This window comes from Entelurus aequoreus, linkage group LG04 (assembly GCF_033978785.1).
Source record: "Entelurus aequoreus isolate RoL-2023_Sb linkage group LG04, RoL_Eaeq_v1.1, whole genome shotgun sequence".
Lineage (NCBI taxonomy): Eukaryota > Metazoa > Chordata > Actinopteri > Syngnathiformes > Syngnathidae > Entelurus > Entelurus aequoreus.
The window spans coordinates 29,981,081-30,004,907 of NC_084734.1; the positions used below are offsets into that span (position 1 = coordinate 29,981,081).

Genomic DNA, 23,827 nt, shown 5'->3' on the forward strand with positions numbered 1-23,827 from the left:
AAGTTGCGAGACCATCAAACATGACTTTTAACGCCATCACCTGGTACAGTTTGCGAGACCATCAAACATGACTTTTAACACCATCACCTGGTACAAGTTGCGAGACCATCAAACATGACTTTTAACGCCATTACCTGGTACATGGGGCGGCGTGGCGAAGTTGGTAGAGTGGCCGGGTCAGCAATCGGAGGGTTGCTGGTTACTGGGGTTCAATCCCCACCTTCTACCATCCTAGTCATGTCTGTTGTGTCCTTGGGCAAGACACTTCACCCTTGCTCCTGATGGCTGCTGGTTAGCGCCTTGCATGGCAGCTCCCGCCATCAGTGTGTGAATGTGTGTGTGAATGGGTGAATGTGGAAATACTGTCAAAGTGCTTTGAGTACCTTGAAGGTAGAAAAGCGCTATACAAGTATAACCCATTTATCATTTATTTACATGTTGTGAGACCATCAAACATGCCTTTTAACACCATCATCTGATACATGTTGCGAGACCATTAAACATGACTTTTAACGCCATCACCTGGTACATGTTGCGAGACCATCAAACATGACTTTTAACGCCATCACCTGGTACATGTTGCGAGACCATCAAACATGACTTTTAACGCCATCACCTGGTACATGTTGCGAGACCATCAAACATGACTTTTAACCCCATCACCTTGTACAAGTTGCGAGATCATCAAACATGACTTTTAACGCCATCACCTGGTACATGTTGCGAGACCATCAAACATGACTTTTAACGCCATCACCTGGTACATGTTGCGAGACCATCAAACATGACTTTTAACGCCATCACCTGGTACATGTTGCGTGACCATCAAACATGACTTTTAACGCCATCACCTGTTAAAAGTTGCGAGACCATCAAACATGACTTTTAACGCCATCACCTGGTACATGTTGCGAGACCATCAAACATGACTTTTAACGCCACCACCTGGTACATGTTGCGAGACCATCAAACATGACTTTTAACGCCATCACCAGGTACATGTTGCGAGACAATCAAACATGACTTTTAACGCCATCACCTGGTACATGTTGCAAGACCATCAAACATGACGTTCAACGCCATCACCTGGTACACGTAGAGTGGCCGGGTCAGCAATCGGAGGGTTGCTGGTTACTGGGATTCAATCCCCACCTTCTACCATCCTAGTCATGTCTGTTGTGTCCTTGGGCAAGACACTTCACCCTTGCTCCTGATGGCTGCTGGTTAGCGCCTTGCATGGCAGCTCCCGCCATCAGTGTGTGAATGTGTGTGTGAATGGGTGAATGTGGAAATACTGTCAAAGCGCTTTGAGTACCTTGAAGGTAGAAAAGCGCTATACAAGTATAACCCATTTATCATTTATTTACATGTTGTGAGACCATCAAACATGCCTTTTAACACCATCATCTGATACATGTTGCGAGACCATTAAACATGACTTTTAACGCCATCACCTGGTACAAGTTGCGAGACCATCAAACATGACTTTCAACGCCATCAACTGGTACAAGTTGCAAGACCATCAAACATGACTTTCAACGCCATCACCTGGTACAAATTGCGAGACCATCAAACATGACTTTTAACGCCATCACCTGGTACAAGTTGCGAGACCATCAAACATGACTTTTAACGCCATCACCTGGTACAAGTTGCAAGACCATCAAACATGACTTTTAACGCCATCACCTGGTACAGATTGCGAGACCATCAAACATGACTTTTAACGCCATCACCTGGTACAAATTGCGAGACCATCAAATGATAAATGATAAATGGGTTATACTTGTATAGCGCTTTTCTACCTTCAAGGTACTCAAAGCGCTTTGACAGTATTTCCACATTCACCCATTCACACACACATTCACACACTGATGGAGGGAGCTGCCATGCAAGGCGCTACCAGCACCCATCAGGGGCAAGGGTGAAGTGCTGGTAGGACACAACGGACGTGACTAGGATGGTAGAAGGTGGGGATTGAACCCCAGTAACCAGCAACCCTCCGATTGCTGGCACGGCCACTCTACCAACTATCAAACATGACTTTTAACGTCATCACCTGTTTGTTTGTTTTTTTAAAGAATGCTAAAAACAGACATATTTTAAACACAAAACTTTGTTTCTGTTTGGTATGGGTGACCAGGCCTATTTTCATATCAAAATTTCAGCTTTTTACTCTTTTTTTTCTTAATTTCTGTTTACAGTTTTTTTTAACTTTAGGTCAGAACAACAATGAATGAATCGATTAATGTTGAATTGTACTTTTTGTTCCCAACACGTCGATCGTGTTTGCTCAGGTCATTTTTTTGTTGTTCATTTTTGTGTTTTGTGTATTGTCCATTGTCTGTCGGTGCTGCACCTCTCTGCGGCTCAAAGGCATCTTTGTGCTGCTCGGCGGTCACATGAGTCGAGACTTTGTTGATTTGGGAGAGGTCGAGCAGCACAAGACAGTACACAGGCTGGTGTTTAGGGCACAAATGAGAGGGAGCGTGGCGCACCATGGAACCCACTGACAGGCAGTGTCATTAGTGGGAGAGGTGCCAGGCTGCCACAGCAAGTCCCAGTTTAGTTGCAGTTCAAAGGTCAGCAGAGAGCCAAGCAGACTCAAGCTACATATTTTGCGCTGAAAGTGTGTACAAAATTGTAGAGCAAAGCAGTGGTACTTCAACTTACGTGTATTTTTAGATACTTTCGGCTCTTTGGCATGCTTTAAGTCAGACCTGGGCAAATTAAGCTTTTCAATCTGGCCCGCCGGACATTCCCAAATATTTTTTTTAGATCTTTAAGATGGAAACTGTAGCTGCCATTATGATGTGCAGTGATGTTTTCAAATGACCGTAATTCTTGAACTATTCAAAGTATTTCAATGGTTGGAATCTGCGCTTTTGCATGATATACTAGTTACTATGGTCATCTAATTAGTTACTGTGGTGATCTAATTAGTTACTATGGTCATCTAAGTCAGAGCAGCGCAGACCAGGCACCAAGCAGTGTGGGTGTTTCCAGAGCGGCCAGCCTGAAATGTGGGTGTCAGGGACAAACGCGGAAGGAGATTTTTACAAGAAAGTTCTAAAGCTTAGTGATATATCAGATACATCAGATTGTAGGTGGGGGTTTTTTTACCCTTCGCATTCATATTTCGCTGTTTTTGTTGCGTTTCGCTTGATTGTAAAATATGTCGATCGAGAGGGGGTGTGATGTTCATATGTTGTCAATAGTCAGTGTTTTATCGTTCATAGTTAATATTGTAAATCCCACATTCTTTATTTTCATGTACATTCTGGGTGTCTCATTCAGTAAAAAAACTTACAATTCCATGCCGTTTTTTAAGGCGGTCTGTCATAACGTTTTTAGCACTCAACCAGACATTATTGTGAGGTTTTGTGTTAGTGTTCCTAAAAATCTGATATACCGGCACCCAGAAACATTTTTTTCTCTAAATTTGGCCCCCCTAGTCAAAATAATTGAAAAGTAGAAAGCATATATTTGAGTTATAAGCTTCCCCGCCGCTAATGTCAGAATTAACCCTGTAAGATCTGTCGCTAGCATTAGCTTATAGCTAGAGATCGACATAACTTTGTTTTTCCAACCATGGGAACGGCAAAAGTGAGTGTGAAGGACAGTTCTAAGAAGAAGTGGATGATATTATTTGAAATAAAGAAATACATCATCAAGAACATGACCTTGGTGAAGCAGTCGTAACACAGCACTGTTAGTGTGCACCATACTGAAGAAGGATGAGTCGATAACACCCAGCCAAGGACATTAAATAATATATAAATGGCAGACTTTTAGCTATGAAAACATAAAAAAGCAATGATGAAGCTTCCAGGAGAAAGAGCATGGGCCTGATTACTCTTCTGATGTCTTCTCAGACCACTGTCCTTAAATACCTTTTACAGGAAGACCCCTACTCTTTGTAACTCCAGCCTTGGATCTGGCCAGTCTGGACAAAGCCAAGTTTTTTGCTTGGCCAGTCAACCTATTTCCTGTGATCGGTTTGAGTCGGATGACCTCCTATCCTCTACTCCTACTTGTGAGGGCTTCCTACCAGATGTTGTTAATGGGTTTACACATCCTCCTAAAATCCAAACCTGCATTCTTTGAGCATTCCAATTGTCACAGGGGCAAGAGCCACCACTCTCTAGAGAGCTTGTGATGGACATGTGCACTTTTGAAGCTATCTAAGGGCATATTTCCTTAGTAGAATAATCCTCTAAAGGATTCTGTGACCAAATACATATGCTAGCTCACAATCATATAAGAAAATGGTACACTGTATAATTCACCACACCAGTCCACAATTAATTGATCCAGCCCCATCTAAAGGAAGGGCTGCCATATAAACCACGCACTGGGAAAAACAACACAAGTCCAAAAACTTTCACGGAGGGTTATAGTAGGTTTATTATTAGTGGTGTCGAAAAAATCTATTAACATCCAAATCCCAATTCTCATTTATTCTGATACGTAAATTAAGTCATAATTTTCAAAAACAAATTTTTTTAAAATACTGTATATATATATATATATATATATATATATATATATATATATATATATATATATATATATATATATATATATATATATATATATATATATATATAAATATATATATATATATATATATATATATATATATATATATATATATATATATATATATATATATATATATATATATATATATATATGTATATATATATATATATATATATATTAGGGATGTCCGATAATGGCTTTTTGGCGATATCCGATATTCCGATATTGTCCAACTCTTTAATTACCGATACCGATATCAACCGATACCGATATATACAGTCGTGGAATTAACACATTATTATGCCTAATTTGGACAACCGGGTATGGTGAAGATAAGGTCCTTTTTTAAAATATTAATAAAATAAAATAAGATAAATTAAAAACATTTTCTTGAATTAAAAAGAAAGTAAAACAATATAAAAACAGTTACATAGAAACTAGTAATTAATGAAAATTAGTCAAATTAACTGTTAAAGGTTAGTACTATTAGTGGACCAGCAGCACGCACAATAATGTGTGCTTACGGACTGTATTCCTTGCAGACTGTATTGATCTATATTGATATATAATGTAGAAACCAGAATATTAATAACAGAAAGAAACAACCCTTTTGTGTGAATGAGTGTGAATGAGTGTAAATGGGGGAGGGAGGTTTTTTGGGTTGGTGCACTAATTGTAAGCGTATTTTGTGTTTTTTATGTTGATTTAATACAAAAAAGATTTAAAAAACGATACCGATAATAAAAAAAAATAAAAAAAAATAAAATATATATATATATATATATTGTTGAATTTTTTTAAATAATCCATTTAAAAACACTTTTTAGGTCATCTTTACAGTGTATATGTACTGCATGTATGTTAACAGCCAAGAGGAACTAGGCAGCACCCACATTTGGTAATAGTTTTTGCAATATGTAACAAATTATTACAAAATGCATCAACGTTTATCACATAACGCATTCAAGACTACAAAATATGGCGTTAATCCATAATGAGGTGAACCTGTATTAATTACCTTGTTACATTCAGCATTATTATTACCGTAATTTCCGGACTATAAGCCGCTACTTTTTCCCCTCGTTCTGGTCCCTGCGGCTTATACAAGGGTGCGGCTTATTTACGGCCTGTTCTTCTCCGACACCGACGAAGAGGATTTCGGTGGTTTTAGTACGCAGGAGGAAGACGATGACACAATGATTAAAGACTGACTTTTCATATACCGGTAGGCTGGTTATTTTGATAGTGTACAGGCGAGCACTTTGTATTACTTTGCACCGTTGTATTATTTGTACTCTGCACGAATGCTGTTCGCCATGTCAAAGATGTGAAAGTTTGATTGAATGATTGAAAGATTTATTGTTAATAAATGGGACGCTTTGCGTTCCCAAACAGTCATCTCTGTCCCGACAATCCCCTCCGTGGTAGCAGGAACCCCTATATACTACGGTAATTACACATCAAAACCCTGCGGCTTATAGTCGGGTGCGGCTTATATATGGAGCAATCTGTATTTTCCCCTAAATTTAGCTGGTGCGGCTTATAGTCAGGTGCGGCTTATAGTCCGGAAATTACGATAGATAAGGCATTGTTACATGTCTGTATCTGCACAGTCATTCAGATAATATATTTTGTGTGTATCAAACAGGTCAGACTGAAGAGCGGGCGACAAGGAGCCCTATGGGTAATATAGTCCATCGGATGAACGTGGCTGTGGGCGAGCGCGGGGACAGACTGACTACAGCTGAAGACAAGACTCTGGGGCTGGTGCACGCTGCCCATCAGCTTGCAGACAATGCTCACAAGGTAAATACTGTATCTCATAAAGTACATTTAGGACTAGACTATTCAACTACATAATAAAGAGTCCAAGGTCTCAGGGGCCTGACATCAAGCTTCTTTAGAAAGTGCCTTCTTATTTCTGCCCTCGCTACTCATTTCCAGCGTGTGCAGCTAGACAGATAGTTAACAGCGTGAAGAAACAGAAGCAAAGTTTTGTCGATGATTGATGTTCCTTCTTTTGAATATTTTTTCTTCCTCAGTTGTATTTCCTTTATGTGTCTTCCATTGTTTGGGTTTGTAAGACTGAAAATACAAACATTACAAAAGTATAGCATATATTGTGTATTTTACATAAATAAAATAGAAGGTTTAGTGTTCATACACACAGCAAACATTGTGTGATGTGGTTAAACACAGTTAAACCTAAGGTGTAGCTGTATCACCCTCTGCTGTTCAAATTAAGCGCTACATGTATTCAACCAGTTTTGATCGCAGTCAACAACAATACGACCACCAATACAAGAGACATCAAAGCCAGCAATTTACATACATTCATACTTTGTTGGTCGAGTCGCCAGAAGAAAGCCATCACTCCAAATTACTTTGTTCCAGAAGTTTTGAGGCTTGTCTCTGTGCTGTTTGGCGTAATGTAAGCGGTATCTTTGTGACATTTGCGCAGAAATGGCTTTCTTCTGGCGACTCGACCATGCAGCCCATTTTTCTTCAAGTGCCTCCTTATTGTGCATCTTGAAACAGCAACACCACAATTTTTCAGATAGTCCTGTATTTCAGCTGAAGTTGTTTGTGGATTTTTCTTTGCATCTCGAACAATTTTCCTGGCAGTTGTGGCTGAAATCTTTGCTGGTCTACCTGAATCCCTCATTTTCCACTTCTTAGTCAGCGTTTGAACACTGCTGATTGGCATTCCCAATTCCTTAGATATCTTTTTATACCCCTTTCCTGTTTTATGCAGTTCAATTACCTTTTCTCGTAGATCCTTTGACAATTATTTTGCATTCCCCATAACTCAGAATCCAGAAACATCTGTGCAGCACTGGATGAAAGATGTCTGTCAAGCCCAGAAACTCACTGACCTTTTATACACACACACACACACACACACACACACACACACACACACACACACACACACACACACACACACACACACACACACACACACACACACACACACACACACACACACACACACACACACACACACACACACACACACACACACACACACACACACACACACACACACACACATTAATTACAAACAAACAGGTCACAGGTGAGGATTGGAACCCTGATTAGCCATTCAAACCTGTTTGTGTCAACTTTTGTGCATGTTATGAGATCAAAGTCACTGGGGTATGTAAACTTTTGTTCAGGGTCATTTGGGTACTTTCTTTTGTCATTTTGATTTAAAAAGAGTAAACACAGTTGTTTGCCAATAAATAGCTTCACACAACCATTAAGCATGAGTGGAAGAAAGGTTTTTGTGTTATCATTCATATTCTCTGAAGAATGGCCAAGAAACCATACATTCTCCCAGGGTATGTAAACTTATGAGCACAACTGTATTAGTGGTTCCCAAATGTGCATCAACATCTTACTGTGAATGATGTATCAGTTGTTAAAAGCATTTCATTCATTACAAAAAAAATAAAGGAATGTACGTCTTTGCCACATTTTCAAACATGGCTTTTGTAATGTTACGAGTGTAGTTTACTGTACATTATACCAGACCGGGAAGAGAGCAGGGCACAAAGTGGAATGGCCATTAAGAGGAATTTTGTTTCAACCTGACACTGTTTGGAAGCAACAATTACTTGTAAAATGTCAATTGATAAATGACAGGATGCTTTATATGAAATTTAGTAATCAACCCAGTCACCTAGTTGGCAATAAATAGTCTTAGACTTCTTTTTATTGTCATTCAAATTTGAACTTTATTGTACAGATAAGAACAAAATGTCATTGTATTAGCTCGTTGTAGTGCAGGATAAAAGAGCAATAATGTGCAGAATGTTTGCATTTACGAAGGAAGGTGTTGATATAAATAGATTAATGTACAATAAATATATTGTACTTTTGCATATGCATCCACATATGTTATATTGTCTTTATAGTCCAGCGAGTTAATCCGTTTTGGGGGGGAATTGAGGGGATTATTATGATGTTTGCTTTGTTGTTATTCTTTTAATTTTGTACTAAAAATAAATCAATAATTTATAATGTATAACCAGAGGTGGGTAGAGTAGCCAGAAATTGCACTCAAGTAAGAGTACTGTTACTTTAGAGATTTATTACTCAAGTAAAAGTAAGGAGTAGTCACCCAAATATTTACTTGAGTAAAAGTAAAAAGTATGTTGTGAAAAAACTACTCAAGTGCTGAGTAACTGATGAGTAACCTGTTCGTTTAATGATGACGGCAACAAATAATGCACAAAAACAAAAATAGCAATGAGCAAATTCAGAGCCAGGAATATCTATTAAGCAACTAAAACAATAATATATATTAAATAATAATACATTAACATGAAAAAATGAAGGCAAATTGAGCCACAATAACTTAACAGCACCATAGGCTCACTAGGCAGAGATTACAAAGGAAAATAACAAGTTCGCCTTTACGCAAACCATAAACTGATAGGTGTGGGCTGCACCAGTGGGAACACACTGTACACTTCTGGTTGGTGTTTGTATGCATGCGTGTGTGTGTGTGTGTGTGTGTGTGAGTGTGTCTCTGTCTGTCTGTCTATGAGGCTGCAGTGCGTTAATAAATGTCCCCACACGATGTACATTTGACAGTGATTCATAGCAGGGAAGCTAACATCAGCCTACGGTCACAGCCAAAATATCTACTAACGTTACTTACGTCAAATTTGACGTTGAGTTCATGTAAGCTTAAGCTTGTTAATCATGTGACCGCCTGCCTCTGTTTGATTGGTGAAACGGAGTCAAACGTCACCAGTGACTGTATTTGATTGGTGAAACGCAGGCATGCGATAGATCCTTCAAACTGCGCCAATTGTGTCCCCCACTCTTCTGAAATCCAAATTTTGGCCCTGTATATTTATATTATAGTTTTTAATTCAGTCACACAATTTGCATACCCGGTGAACACACTTTTCACAAAAGTTTTGAGGTGTGTAGCCTAATTTGACCTTCTTTAAACTTTTGAATGTGCTCCAGTTCACTACTTTTTACACAATTTTATGTTTTACAACAACGAAGTGAACATTAATCTTGACAAAGGTGTTCAGACCATGAATGGGTCAATAACTGTGGTGCTTCAACGATAATTAATATTCAAACAATCTTTTCATCATGAGAACAACGGATCAACAGTAGCACGTCATGAGGCTTCAAACAGGATGTTGTCAGAGGAAAGGTGCCACCCAGTTTAGTTTTCTTCAGCAGCGTGTGACGCACACACACGCACACACACACACACACACACACACACACACACACACACACACACACACACACACACACACACACACACACACACACACACACACACACACACACACACACACACACACACACGTTCTTGTATTTTCTACCTTCTTGAGACCGTTGAAAAATGCCTACCTTTTTAGGACCACCCTTTCTAGATGTATAAACATGTGTATTTACAACATTATTAATATATACATACTATGCAAATATAAAAAAGGTAAGCTTTTATATTTAAAAAAAAAAAATGTTGTCATCGTTTTTTAATTTTCATTATTTACTTAAAGTTATTACAGTATGTCTCTATATACATATATAATATAATAGAATAGAATATATATTTATTGTCATTGTACATTGTACAACGGAATTGTATGCAAAACTAATTTAGTGCAAATTCATAATAACACATACAAACATAAGAACATAGATAAATGGATAAAAATACATAAAATACATAAAAATACCAAGCTCACAGCTCACATGCACAGTCATTATTGTCTTGTGTTCAGCGACACTATTGCTCTCGGGTAAAAAGTGTTCTTAAATCGGTTTGTCCGGCATTTTATTGTCCTGTATCTCCAGCCGGAGGGCAGCAGATCAAAAAGTTTATGTCCAGGGTGAGATTGATTGATTGATTGATTGATTGAGACTTTTATTAGTAGGTTGCACAGTGAAGTACATATTCCGTACAATTGACCACTAAATGGTAACACCCGAATAAGTTTTTCAACTTGTTTAAGTCGGGGTCCACTTAAATTGATTCATGATACAGATATATACTATCATATATACTATAATCATAATACAGTCATCACACAAGATAATCACATTGAATTATTTACATTTTTTACAATCAGGAGTGTGTGTGTGGGTGGGGGGGGGCAGCTAGGATATGGACAGCAAGTAGTGGACATAGAGAGAGAGAGAGAGAGAGAGAGAGAGAGAGAGAGAGAGAGAGAGAGAGAGAGAGAGAGAGAGAGAGAGAGAGAGATCAGAAGGCATAAGAAAAAGTATCTGCATTTGATTGTTTACATTTGATTATTAGCAATCCGGGTAGGGTGTTGGTTTAGGGTTGTAGCTGCCTGGAGGTGAACTTTTATTGCGGTTTTGAAGGAGGATAGAGATGCCCTTTCTTTTACACCTGTTGGGAGCGCATTCCACATTGATGTGGCATAGAAAGAGAATGAGTTAAGACCTTTGTTAGTTCGGAATCTGGGTTTAACGTGGTTAGTGGAGCTCCCCCTGGTGTTGTGGTTATGGCGGTCATTTACGTTAAGGAAGTAGTTTGACATGTACTTCGGTATCAGGGAGGTGTAGTGGATTTTATAGACGATAGGCTCAATGCAAGTTGTTTAACTCTGTCCTCCACCTTGAGCCAGCCCACTTTAGAGAAGTGGGTAGGAGTGAGGTGGGATCTGGGGTGGAGGTCTAGAAGTAACCTGACTAGCTTGTTCTGAGATGTTTGGAGTTTAGATTTGAGGGTTTTGGAGGTGCTAGGGTACCAGGAGGTGCATGCGTAATCGAAAAAGGGTTGAACGAGAGTTCCCGCCAGAATCCTCAAGGTGCTTTTGTTGACCAGAGAGGAGATTCTGTAGAGAAATCTCGCTCGTTGGTTAACCTTTCTGATTACCTTGGTTGCCATTTTATCACAAGAAAGGTTAGCCCTAGAATGGAACCTAGGTAGGTGACCTCATCTTTCCTGGTGATAACAATGTCACCCACTTTTATGGTGAAGTCATTGACTTTCTTAAGGTTGATGTGGGACCCAAACAGGATGGATTCTGTTTTACCCAAGTGTATGGATAGCTTGTTGTCAGCGAGCCAGGTGCAAGTTCTACAGAGCTCAGCACTGAGGATTTTCTCCACCTTTGACTTGTCCTTGCCGGACACCAGCAGGGCAGAGTCATCCGCAAACAAAAACAATTCACAGTCGCATGCATGCAGATGAAATGTCGTTTATGTATATTAGGAACAGTAAAGGTCCCAATATACTGCCTTGGGGGACTCCACAGCTCACCGAGAGGGGGGGGGGGGGGGGGAGACACGGTGCCGTTCACCTCTACCACCTGCTCCCTCCCCTCCAAGTAAGATTGCATCCAGCTCCATGAGGTTTTGTTAAATCCGATTGCTCTGAGCTTATCCAACAGTATAGCGTGGTTAACGGTGTCAAAGGCCTTCTGAAGGTCCAGCATGACCATGCCGCAGTATTTGCCCGCGTCCACCTCATGTTTGATGTGGTCGGTCAGATAGAGAAGGCATGTGTCAGTGGAGTGGTTAGTTCTGAAGCCGGAATGGAATTTATACATGAGTTTATTAGTAGCAAGGTAACTATCGACCTGTTCATAAACTATTTTCTCCATTACTTTCGAAATGGAACTGAGAATAGAAACAGGTCGGTAGTTGCCAGGTTCCAATTTGCTTCCTTTTTTAAAGAGGGGAGTTACTCTTGCTATCTTAAAATCTTTTGGTACTTGGCCTTGTGTAATTGATAGGTTTATTATGTGTGTGATGATCGGGGCAATGATGGAGGCAGAGTCCCTGAGGAATCTGGAGGGAATATTATCAAGGCCGGTGGCCTTGTTAGGGTGGAGCGCGCTCAATTTTTTAAACACCTCATCAGCTGTGACCATTTCTAATTTGAAATCATCGTTGGATACTCCTAGCTTTCTGTAGAAGGCTTTAATGTGTTCTACACCAAAGCGACCAGAGTGGTGGGGCAGCTTGTTGACAAGAGTTGCGGCTATGCTGGTGAAAAATATGTTAAGTCTGCTAGCTACCTCCATTTTGTCTGTAATGAGGGAGTCACCCTTCTTGATGCTGATGTTGGTGAGTCTTGTTTTAAGTTTCTGGCTGCAACCAGGAAGCTGGTTGTTGAGAATTTTCCAGAGCTCACGTGGCTTATTTGTGTTTTCCTCTATTTTGTCGTTAATGTAATTTTTAAGGATTTAGTCAGGTTGGTTGACTTATTTCTTTATTTATTGCATTGCTTTTTGAGAGTTGAAAGGAGTAATTTGAGGTTGATATTATTGGGTTGTTTATGTACTTCTGTTTTACATTTTTGGTATTCAGAGTATTTTCTGTCTCTGTCTTTTATGGCAGCTAATAGGTCCGGATTCATTCATGGTTCCGAGCGGGCTTTGATCCTGACTGTTTTCACGGGAGCCATGTCATTTAGTATCTTTAGGAACGCCGTTTTGAAGCGATCCCAAGCAACATCGACCTGGTTGCTCGCGAGCACAGGGGACCAGTCTCACTCATCTAATTTTAAATTGAAATTGTCATTGGAGTATTTTTTGAGGGATCTGGATTGGGCTGTTATGTGGCCATTGGCTTTGGGTTTAGCTATTTTGCGGGTGCAGAAGGTTAGATAGTGGTCGCTAAGACCACAGATCATGACCCCACTATTTTTTATTTTAGGCCGGTCTGAAGTGAGAATGAGATCTATGGTTGATTGGGTGGAATCACACACCCTTGTAGGTAGCACTATTAGCTGGGAAAGACCGTGCTGATTACAAAACTTGCTGAAGGATCTGAAGACAGGCTCATCTTTGCATTGGATATCTGTGTTCAGATCCCCAGTTATAATTTTCTCCACGTTGTCTGTTCCTGCCAAGCATTCTTCCAAAGCCCCATAGAAATCACTCTGATTAGGGGGTCTATAAACAGTCCCTATTAGTACCGGCTTAGCGTTTTTAAATTTGATTTCCGCCCACACAGATTCCAGGTCATAGTGGTTAAGATCAGTGCGAGTTATGTATTTAATATCTTGGTGAATATACATACAAACGCCCCCACCGTGTTTATTCCTATCCTTTCTGATAACCGAAAAGTTTTCTATTTCTATCTCTGAGTCAGAAATACTTTGATCAAATTTGGTTTCAGAGAAACACAAGATTTTTACCTTCGTGTTGAGGAACATTTCTCTGATTTGGTCGAGTTTGGCTCCAGAGAGGCTGTTCACATTAAAGTGGATGATGTGTAGTCCACTGGAACCAAAAAGAGCATCAGAGTCCGCTGTGTTGTGGTACTGACCAGAAAAGTTGTTGGTTATTATTGCTGTTGAAGTTTGAGAGCAGAAGGGAGAGAGAGGAGAGAGAGAGAGAGGCATATTGATCTTCCTCCAGGTGAAGGGGGAGGGAGGGGGAGGGGCGGAGTTGGAGAGGGGGAGAGGGGGAGGCCAGGTAGGGTTGGTGGGGGTGGGGTTGGATTTCCTTTTGGCGGGCTTTTTTGAAGACAAAGAGAACAACGAAAACAACAAAAATGTTTGTGTAAAGGCGCCTCTAAATCCAGTGTATGCCGCGTCCTCGACCGTCAGGGACCGGGGAGAGGCCGCGTGGACCGCCGCCATCTCGTGCTGTTCCCCGCCATCACTGATGTCTGGGTCGCCGTCCACAGCTGCCGCCGCGTCGTTCACCGCCGCTGAGTCGTTGCCTTCTCCGATGACTGGGTCATCCATGACCGCCGCCGCCGAGCCTCCGACCGTGTCGATGAACGGGGCGAAGTCCTCCGCCGAGCCACCGATCGCTGGAGCACAGGTGAGCTTGAGCTGAGATGAGCCGGTAGCCGAGTTAGCTTCGATGGCGATGCTAGCAGTAGCATTGCTAGTCTTCGCTAGTCGGGACAACATTAACCGTGTTGTTACAGGTCCAGGGTTGAGTTCTGTGTCTCCTGATAGTAGAAGTAGTAGTAGTATTATTGACTTTCTGTCTATCCTTCCAGTCAGGGGCATGTTCCCTTTGCATCGATGGGCAGTCAAGCACGATGCTAACGAGTTAGCTCCAAAGCAAAGGTGCTTCGCCGATGTATTGTCGTGGAGATAAAAGTCGCTGTGAATGTCCATTTCGCGTTCTTGACTCTCATTTTCAAAAGGTGATGTATCCGAGGAGGTTTAAAATATAAAAGTAGAAAAAGGAGGAAGTGTGGGATAATCCGAGCAGTTGTTTGAATTCCCGATCGGGAGCGAAAGAGAGTGCGACCGCTTATCTCGGCGTCCTGCGTCGAGATGGGTCCCTTGTGATGTTTTGGGCCTTTTTGAGGCACCTGGCACTGTACAGTTCATCTAGGGAGGGGAGAGAGCAGCCAGTGATCTTCATGGCACTTTTTATGACCCTCTGAATTGCATTTCTCTCTGCCGCTGTGCAGCTGGCATACCATACTCACATGCAGTATGTCAGCACACTCTCTGTTGAGCAGCGATAGAAGGACACAAGCAGTTTTTGTGACAGTTGGTTCTTTTTGAGGAGTCTCAGAAAGTAAAGTCTCTGCTGTGCCTTTTTGAAGGTCACTGAGGTGTTCATACTCCACGACAGGTCTTCCTCGATCTGGATCCCCAGGAACCTGAAGTTAGAGACCCTTTCCACATAGTCCCCGTTGATGCACAGTGGTTGGATGTTTATTGTTTTTTTCTTCCGGAAATCCATGATCAGCTCCTTCGTCTTAGTGGTGTTAAGGACCAGGTTGTTTTCCCTGCACCACCCAGTCAGGCGCTCCACTTCATTTCTGTAGGCAGACTCATCCCTCCCAGAAATGAGTCCCAAAGTCGTCTGCAAATTTAATAGTGGTATTGCTGGCATTACATTATATATATATATATATATATATATATATATATATATATATATATATATATATATATATATATATATATATATATATATATATATATATATATATATATATATATATATATATATATATATATATATGGCCAAATGGGGTGCATTTCAATTTCTTATACACACTTGTTATTACATATGTTGGCCAGAGGGGGAGCACTTCCAATTTTCACACACACTTGTTATTACATATGTTGACCAGAGGGGGAGCACTTTTAAAAACGACACACAGTCATCTTGAAAACTCCCTCCTTTTTGGGACCACCCTAATTTTGATAGATTTCACCACCAGGGGTGCAAATGAGACATTCTCTATTAGATGCAATGGTTTTCCGTATCGGGACCATGATTTATGTTTTAACTTGTTCACTGGTCCTCATATGGAAGGTACTTTTCCCTATTGTTGTCTCAAGAAGGGTAGAAATACAAGAACACACACACACACTGGAACATACCATATACTTATATACTTATATACTAATACTGTACATGCCATTTTAACAATGATTTTTAAATGTTGATCTATGATCTTGAAATTACAGTCTATGATTTTTTTTTCTAATTCTATGATTTTGAATTCCCTGAGACTTGCTGGCAATTTGGCAATGTGTAGCATTAGAAATTAATACTGTAGCGGTGCTGGTTAGAATACTTCTGCATTCCACTCACACCTGGCCGCGCATACTAATTAGGATTCCGCCACTTGACACATATTTGTCTGTTTTTACTCTCAGGGCATTTATTTTACAAGTCGTTTCGCCTCTCATCAGGTCACGCTCACAGACAATCTAAGTCTATGGGTATTTCAATTTTGAAAAATAGTTAAAAAAGCGAGCTTGGATATTGTTAAATTTGCCGAACGTCCATTCGGAAGCTTTTATAAACCACTTTTGTAAAATCTGTGCTGGACTCGCCTGAGCATAACTCAGTACCTGCAGGATTTGTGTGTGATTGTAGCGGTCTATAATGGCTCAAATCGACAGCTTTTTTCAAAAAGTTGCAATGTTTTCAGACCATCCATCCATCCATCCATTTTCTACCGTTTGTCCCTTTCTGGGTCACGGGGGGTTCTGGAGCCTATCTCAGCTGCATTCGGGCAGAAGGCGGGGTACAACCTGGACAAGTCGCCACCTCATCACAGGGCCAACAAAGATTGACAGACAACATTCACACTCACATTCACACACTAGGGCCAATTTAGTGTTGCCAATCAACCTATCCCCAGGTGCATGTCTTTGGAGGTGGGAGGAAGCCGGAGTACCCGGAGGGAACCCACGCAGTCACGGGGAGAACATGCAAACTCCACAAAGAAAGATCCCGAGCCCGGGATTGAACTCAGGACCTTCGAATTGTGAGGCACATGCACCAACCCCTGTTCCACCGTGCTGCCCATGCTTTGAGACTTGTTTTTTTAATCAAATCTAGCAACTTTAATGAGAGCCAATAGTTACTTTCCTTTCTGAGGAGTTGGCAACACTGGAAGATAAAGAGAGATTAGAAGAGATTGGGGACAGCGAGGACAGAGATCTAGAAGAGATACAAATTGAGAACGCAGATGCAGAGGATGACACAGAAGAGCCAGCAGAGAAAACCGTTAAGATGATTTAAATTTCTAATTTCTGGTTAATTAAGACGAGTATCAAGAGGCCACAGTGCAGGGAGAGCTGCTGAAGGTGAGGACATTAGTCTTAAGTACAAACCCCAAAACCAGTGAAGTTGGCACGTTGTATAAATGGTAAATAAAAGCAGAATACAATCATTTGCAAATCCTTTTTAACCTATAGTAAATTCAATCGAATAGACTGCAAAGACAAGATACTTAACGTTCAAACTGGAAAACTTTATTTTTTGAAAATATTAGCTCATTTGGAATTTGATGCCTGCAACATGTTTCAAAAAAGCTGGCACAAGGGGCAAAAAAGACTGAGAAAGTTGAGGAATGCTCATCAAACACTTATTTGGAACATCCCACAGGTGAACAGGCTAATTGGGAACAGGTGGGTGCCATGATTGGGTATAAAAGCAGCTTCCATGAAATGCTCAGTCATCCACAAACAAGAATGGGACGAGGGTCACCACTTTGTGAACAAATGCGTGAGCAAATTGTCGAACAGTTTAAGAACAACATTTCTCAATGAGCTATTGCAAGGAATTTAGGGATTTCACCATCTACGGTCCGTAATATCGTCAAAAGGTTCGGAGAATCTGAAGAAATCACTGCACGTAAGCGATGATATTACTGACCTTGGATCCCTCAGGCGGTACTGCATCAAAAAACGACATCAGTGTGGAAAGGATTTACCCCAACAAGAAACCCTGGATGACCAGCCAAGTCCGCACACTCCTCAGGGCCCGCGACGCAGCCTTCAGGTCAGGGGACAGGGCACTGTACAGTGCTGCTAGAGCCGACCTGAAGAGAGGGATTAAAAAAGCAAAGGCGGACCACAGGAGGTGCATAGAGTCCCATCTGTCCAGCAATAACTCACGGGAGGTGTGGCGGGGCATTCATGACATCACGAACTACAGAGGCTGCAATGTGACAACTGCGGATCAGAGTGCGACACTGGCAGAGGAGCTTAACTGTTTCTTTGCCCGTTTTGATACCCCCCAGCGACACTCATCTGCTCCAGCCCTGCCCCCGCCCCCACCGGGCTCCGGCACCACTCCACTCACTGTACAGGAGCACAGTGTCAGACGAGTGCTCCCGGCTGTGAACCCCAGGAAGGCTGCCGGACCAGACGGAGTACCTGGAAAGGTGCTCAGGGCGTGCGCCCACCAGCTCGCTCCCCCCCTCACCAGGATCTTCAACCTCTCCCTGGCTCAAGCAGTCATCCCATCCTGCCTGAAGTCATCTACAATAATCCCGGTGCCGAAGAAGTCTCCCATCACCAGCCTGAATGATTCCCGACCAGTGGCCCTCACTCCGGTAATCATGAAGTGCTTCGAGAGACTGGTTCTCCAGCACATCAAGGACCATATCCCTTCAGACCTTGACCCCCACCAGTTCGCATACCGGGCGAACAGATCCACAGAGGACGCCATCACTGTTGCTCTCCACTCTGCTCTGAACCACCTGGAGCAGCAGCAGAACTATGTCCGGATGCTCTCTGTGGATTATAGTTCTGCCTTCAATACAATAATCCCGGACAGACTCTGCAATAAACTGGACACTCTTGGCCTCCCCCCTCTCACAAACGCCTGGATAAGGGACTTCCTAACGGACCGACCCCAGAATGTGAGACTTGGCCCCCACCTCTCATCCACCCGCACGCTGAGCATCGGTTCCCCACAGGACTGTGTGCTGAGCCCCCTCCTCTACTGCCTCTACACCCATGACTGCAGTCCAGCCCACAGTGACAACCTTATCGTCAAGTTTGCTGACGATACCACAGTGGTCGGGCTCATCTCCAGGGGTGACGAGGCTGCCTACAGGGAGGAGGTCCTGAAGCTGACGGCCTGGTCTTCAGAGAACAACCTCGCTCTCAACACCAGCAAGACCAGAGATCATCGTCGACTTCAGGAGGATCAGCACCGACCCTGCCCGCCTCTACATCAACGGCGAGCGTGTGGAGGGGGTCCACACCTTCAGGTACCTTGGAGTCCACATCTCTAACGACTTTTCTTAGACAGTCAACACCACAGCAATCATCAAGAAGGCTCAGCAGCGGCTACACTTCCTGAGAGTCCTCGGGAAGTACAACCTGAAGCCTGACCTGCTGCTGATCTTCTACCGCTCGTCCATCGAGAGCCTGCTGACCTACTGTATTACAGTATGGTACGGCAGCTGCACTGCAGCAGACAGGGAGAGGCTGCAAAGAGTGGTCAAGACGGCTCAAAAGATCATCGGCCGCCCTCTCCCCTCTCTGATGGACATCTACACCTCCCGCTGCCTCAACAGAGCCAGTGCCATCATCAAGGACAGCACCCACCCTGGCTCTGACCTGTTCCACCTGCTGCCCTCTGGGAAGCGCTACAGGTGTATTAAAACCAAGACGAACAGGCTAAAACACAGCTTCTTCCCCAGGGCCATAACCACCCTGAACCGACTTCCCCATTGACCTTCATAACTGCCTTCTCTTCGGTGCAATAACCCATTCCACCAACCACCCTGTTTCATGTAGATATTCATGTACATATTCATTTCACCCTCTGTATAGAGTGTACACTTTTTTTATCGCACTGTATGGAATGGCCTCAATCTCGTTACCCTGCGTAATGACAATAAAGCTGATTCTGATTCTGATTCTGATATCACCACATGGGCTCAGGAACACTTCAGAAAACCACTTTCAGTAACTCCAGTTTGTCGCTACATTTGTAAGTGCAAGTTAAAACTCTACTATGCAAAGCAAAAGCCATTTATCAACAACACCCATAAACGGCACTGGCTTTGCTTGGCCCAAGCTCATCTAAGATGGACTGATGCAAGGTGGAATAGTGTTCTGTGGTCTGACTAGTTCACATTTCAATTTTTTGGGGGAAAGTGTGGACGTCGTGTCCTCCGGACCAAAGAGAAAAATAACCATCCTGACTGTTATAGGTGCAAAGTTGAAAAGCCAGTATCTGTGACGGTATGGGGGTGTATTAGTGCCCAAGGCATGGGTAACTTACACATCTGTGAAGGCTGAATGCTGAAAGGTATACAGGTTTTGAAGCAAAATATGTTGCCATCCAAGCAACGTTATCATGACGCCCCTGCTTATTTCAGCAAGACAATGCCAAGCCACGTGTTACAACAGCGTGGCTTCATAGTAAAAGACTGTGGGTACTTAAGCTGTACATCAAGCAAGAATGGGAAATAATTCCCCCTAAAAAGCTTCAAAAATTGGTCTCCTCCGTTCCCAAACGTTTACCGAGTGTTGTTAAAAGGAAAGGCCATGTAACACAGTGGTAAAAATGCCCCTGTGCCAACTTTTTGCAATGTGTTGCTGCTATTAGTTATTATTTGCAAACAATTATTAAGTTTCTCAGTTCGAACATTAAATATCTTGTCTTTGCAGTCTATTCCATTGAGGCAAAATCGATGTTAAAAAAGGCCAAACACATCATGCCACTAAAGTCTAACTTGTCATTTTCTAAAACTTGGCAGCCCTGCAGTTAGCATGCGTCAAAAAAGTGCCAAAATATGATTCTGAGGTTCGAACCTGCATCATTTGCCAGCATTTCTGTTGATAAAAGAATGAGAGCTCATCATCACAGTTCAACACCTCTGTCATGTAAATGCTGCGTCTTTGCTCGGTCAGCATTGCAAATAACAATATGTTTCTATAATTGTCTTACCCTGAACAAGAATAAATATATAAATACCTGTAAACAAGGAAGTGAATATTTATATACTGTTAGCCGTGACCCGACCTCGGATAAGCATAAGAATGGATAGCCAGAAGGTTTAGGATTAAGACAGGATTCGGAAGTAGGTTTGAGTTATGTGGGTGGACGACAAGTGTGCCGTTGGAGCAATACAATGTTGATGTATTGTTACACAAACGCAGACACATTTTGATAAGACAGTTGATGTGCACGTTTGAGCGACGCTCAGAGACAAATTCGATTGGCGAAAATTAGAGATGTCCAGTAATGGCTTTTTTGCCGATATCCAATATTCCGATATTGTCCAAGTCTTAATTACCGATACCGATATCAACCGATACCGATATATACAGTTGTGGAATTAACACATTATTATGCCTAATTTTGTTGTGATGCCCCGCTGGATGCATTAAACAATGCAACAAGGTTTTCCAAAATAAGAGAACAACTTCAACTCAAGTTATGGAAAAAAGTGCCAACATGGCACTGCCATATTTATTATTGAAGTCACAAAGTGCATTATTTTTTTTTAACATGCCTCAAAACAGCAGCTTGGAATTTGGGACGTGCTCTCCCTGAGAGAGCATTAGGAGGTTGGGATGGGCGGGGTTGAGGTGGGGTACGGGGTAGCGGGGGGTGTATATTGTAGCGTCCCGGAAGAGTTAGTGCTGCAAGGGGTTCTGGGTATTTGTTTTGTTGTGTTTATGTTGCTTTACAGTGCGGATGTTCTCCCGAAATGTGTTTGTCATTCTTGTTTGGTGTGGGTTCACAGTGTGGCGCATATTTGTAACAGTGTTGAAGTTGTTTAAAAGGCCACCCTCAGTGTGACATGTATGGCTGTTGATCAAGTATGCATTGCATTCACTTGTGAGTGTGTCAAAAGCCGTAGATATTATGTGATTGGGCCGGCACGCGGAACGCAAAGGCAGTGCCTTCAAGGTTCATTGGCGCTCTGTACTTCTTCCTACGTCCACAGCGGCGTTTTAAAAACATATACATTTTACTTTTTTAAAACCGATACCGATAATTTTGAAACCGATACCGATAATTTCCGATATTACATTTTAAAGCATTTATCGGCGAATAATAACGGCAGTCCGATATTATCTAGCAAAAATCATGCGGATTGGCCAAAATATGCAGGGATTCGCAGGAATTTGCAGGAATTGGTTGAATTTACGTGAAATGGCAAATTCCTGGGGGGACTGAGAAATGCTGAATTCAATAAGGCTAATGTTGTGTTAATTTGTTGAGTACTTAATAATGTACTTTTGAATATTTCACTGTAATCACCGTTGTTTTGTCTTTACAGAGAGCATTAAAATCCACGAAGTAGAAACGTACAAGAGAGTAAGCGGGTGATGTCACTGCTTGCTCCAAACTGCTCCCTCAATGAATATTTCTAGAAGAGGATCACCTGTCATGGATTTCTTCTCCTGGGCGGTGAAACGTTAACCTTTGATGGTCCCTTGATGCACACAAACCCTCTTTTCATAAGATTTGCACAATACTGTACATGAAAATACACACATGTACATGGTGATGAAGTCTATTTGATTTGTTCAACCGAAGCACTTTTGCATTAATTTAATCTAATAATTGTGTTGTTGTTGTCGTGTTGTACGGTGTCCACGTTGTGTCTTTATCCATGTCCTCGTCATGCTCACCAAAGTGTCCAACATTGTCCGTCTATGTCATTTATGTCTACAGTAAGACTGAAGATGCGCCAGGTATACGTCGCTTAAATACCATTTACAATTTTTACACTAAGGGGGTAAACATATCAAAAGTATTATTCAGTAATACTAATGATTTTAAACAACATCATTTACTACCGTGCACAATTCAACATTTCCGAAAAGGAGTAGAAAGAGGGAGCGTTAATTTAATCCTCACCCCCTTCTCCGCTTTTTACTAGTACTGTGACTGTGACTAAATAGATATTAGTACCAGTGTAGTATCTTCCATTTATATTTCAAGTGTTTTTGAGTCATCTTTGATTTTCTTGGCAGGAAGTGTTTCAGTTGTTTTGAAGTGAATTAATTGACTCATATTATGTTTTGCATATGGTGAATGTTTCTATTCATCTTGGAGAAAGTAAACCACCAAGTTTAATTAAACAGTGGTATTTCAGTTTGAGCACATAATAAAACAAGGCCCCTTAGTTTGACATTCGCAGGTGAATTGGATTACTTCTCATAGGAAAAGAGGCCCTAATTGGGACTTCGGAATGCAAAAGTGATAGCCCTATCCTTGAGAAGAGACTACCTGTCTAGCTCAACGCCAACATTTAAGTTATGACTTAAAGCAGTTGTTTTCCAGACACTTACACACGAACATCTCCTTTTAAGGTCAGGATGTCTTAGCACCCACACACAGAGACAGAAAGAAGGAATATAAAACTGATGGTTTGGCTTCTCCAAGTTAGTCATTTTCTTGACCTGACCTCGTCCAAGAACTGCAGTCCTGTATAATGACGCTCGCTTGTAATAAAGCAACTTTTGGTTCAGTAAAGTGTCTCCGACGTCTCTTTTGATCCAGCCACACTAGCGTGTCATCCTTCTGTCCGGACGAGGATGACAAGACCAGAAATACACATCAGTTTCATTTAGACAACATGAAAAACCCAAAGCATTTGTAATAAATGTGTGAAATACCTTGTTTTGTTGCAAATAAACCAATAAAGTCGGGTTGCATCATTCAAAGTGTGTTTCAAGTTGAAGTACATCACTATGACTGTGTATGCATGTTAAATAACATCTTGCATTGCTGCTACTCCTGCTTTGAATGAACAATATTCTTACTGGACTTTTTCTTCTTACGTGTTGTGGATTATTTTTTTGAGCCACTGGATGGCACTCAAACAAAAATGTTTACGTGGCAACAATCTTTTTGTTCATTCCAGGGGTGTCGAACTCGTTTTCATGGGGGGCCACATCACAGTTATGACTGCCCTCAGAACCACTTGTAACAATGAATAATATATACATTTTAAAATGCTTCATTACACAATTATTTATTGTTATATATTTTTACGTACACTGTAAGAAAATCATGTAGATTTTTCAGTTAAGTTTAGCTGCCGAAATTTTACCACA

At 41.6% G+C, this 23,827-nt stretch overlaps 1 protein-coding gene across 3 annotated transcripts in view; it reads left to right on the plus strand.

The window, feature by feature from the left end:
- The window catches only part of LOC133647797 (syntaxin-binding protein 6-like), a 44,497-nt gene extending 20,992 nt beyond the window's left edge, over positions 1 to 23,505 (plus strand). For all 3 annotated transcript variants that reach the window (XM_062043495.1, XM_062043496.1, XM_062043494.1), the window contains 2 exons: positions 6,194 to 6,351; positions 22,042 to 23,505. In XM_062043495.1, coding sequence (XP_061899479.1) covers positions 6,194 to 6,351; positions 22,042 to 22,065 — 182 coding nt within the window. In that variant the 3' untranslated portion in view covers positions 22,066 to 23,505. The remainder of the gene's footprint in view (positions 1 to 6,193; positions 6,352 to 22,041) is intronic.
- The last annotated feature ends 322 nt before the right edge of the window (positions 23,506 to 23,827 follow it).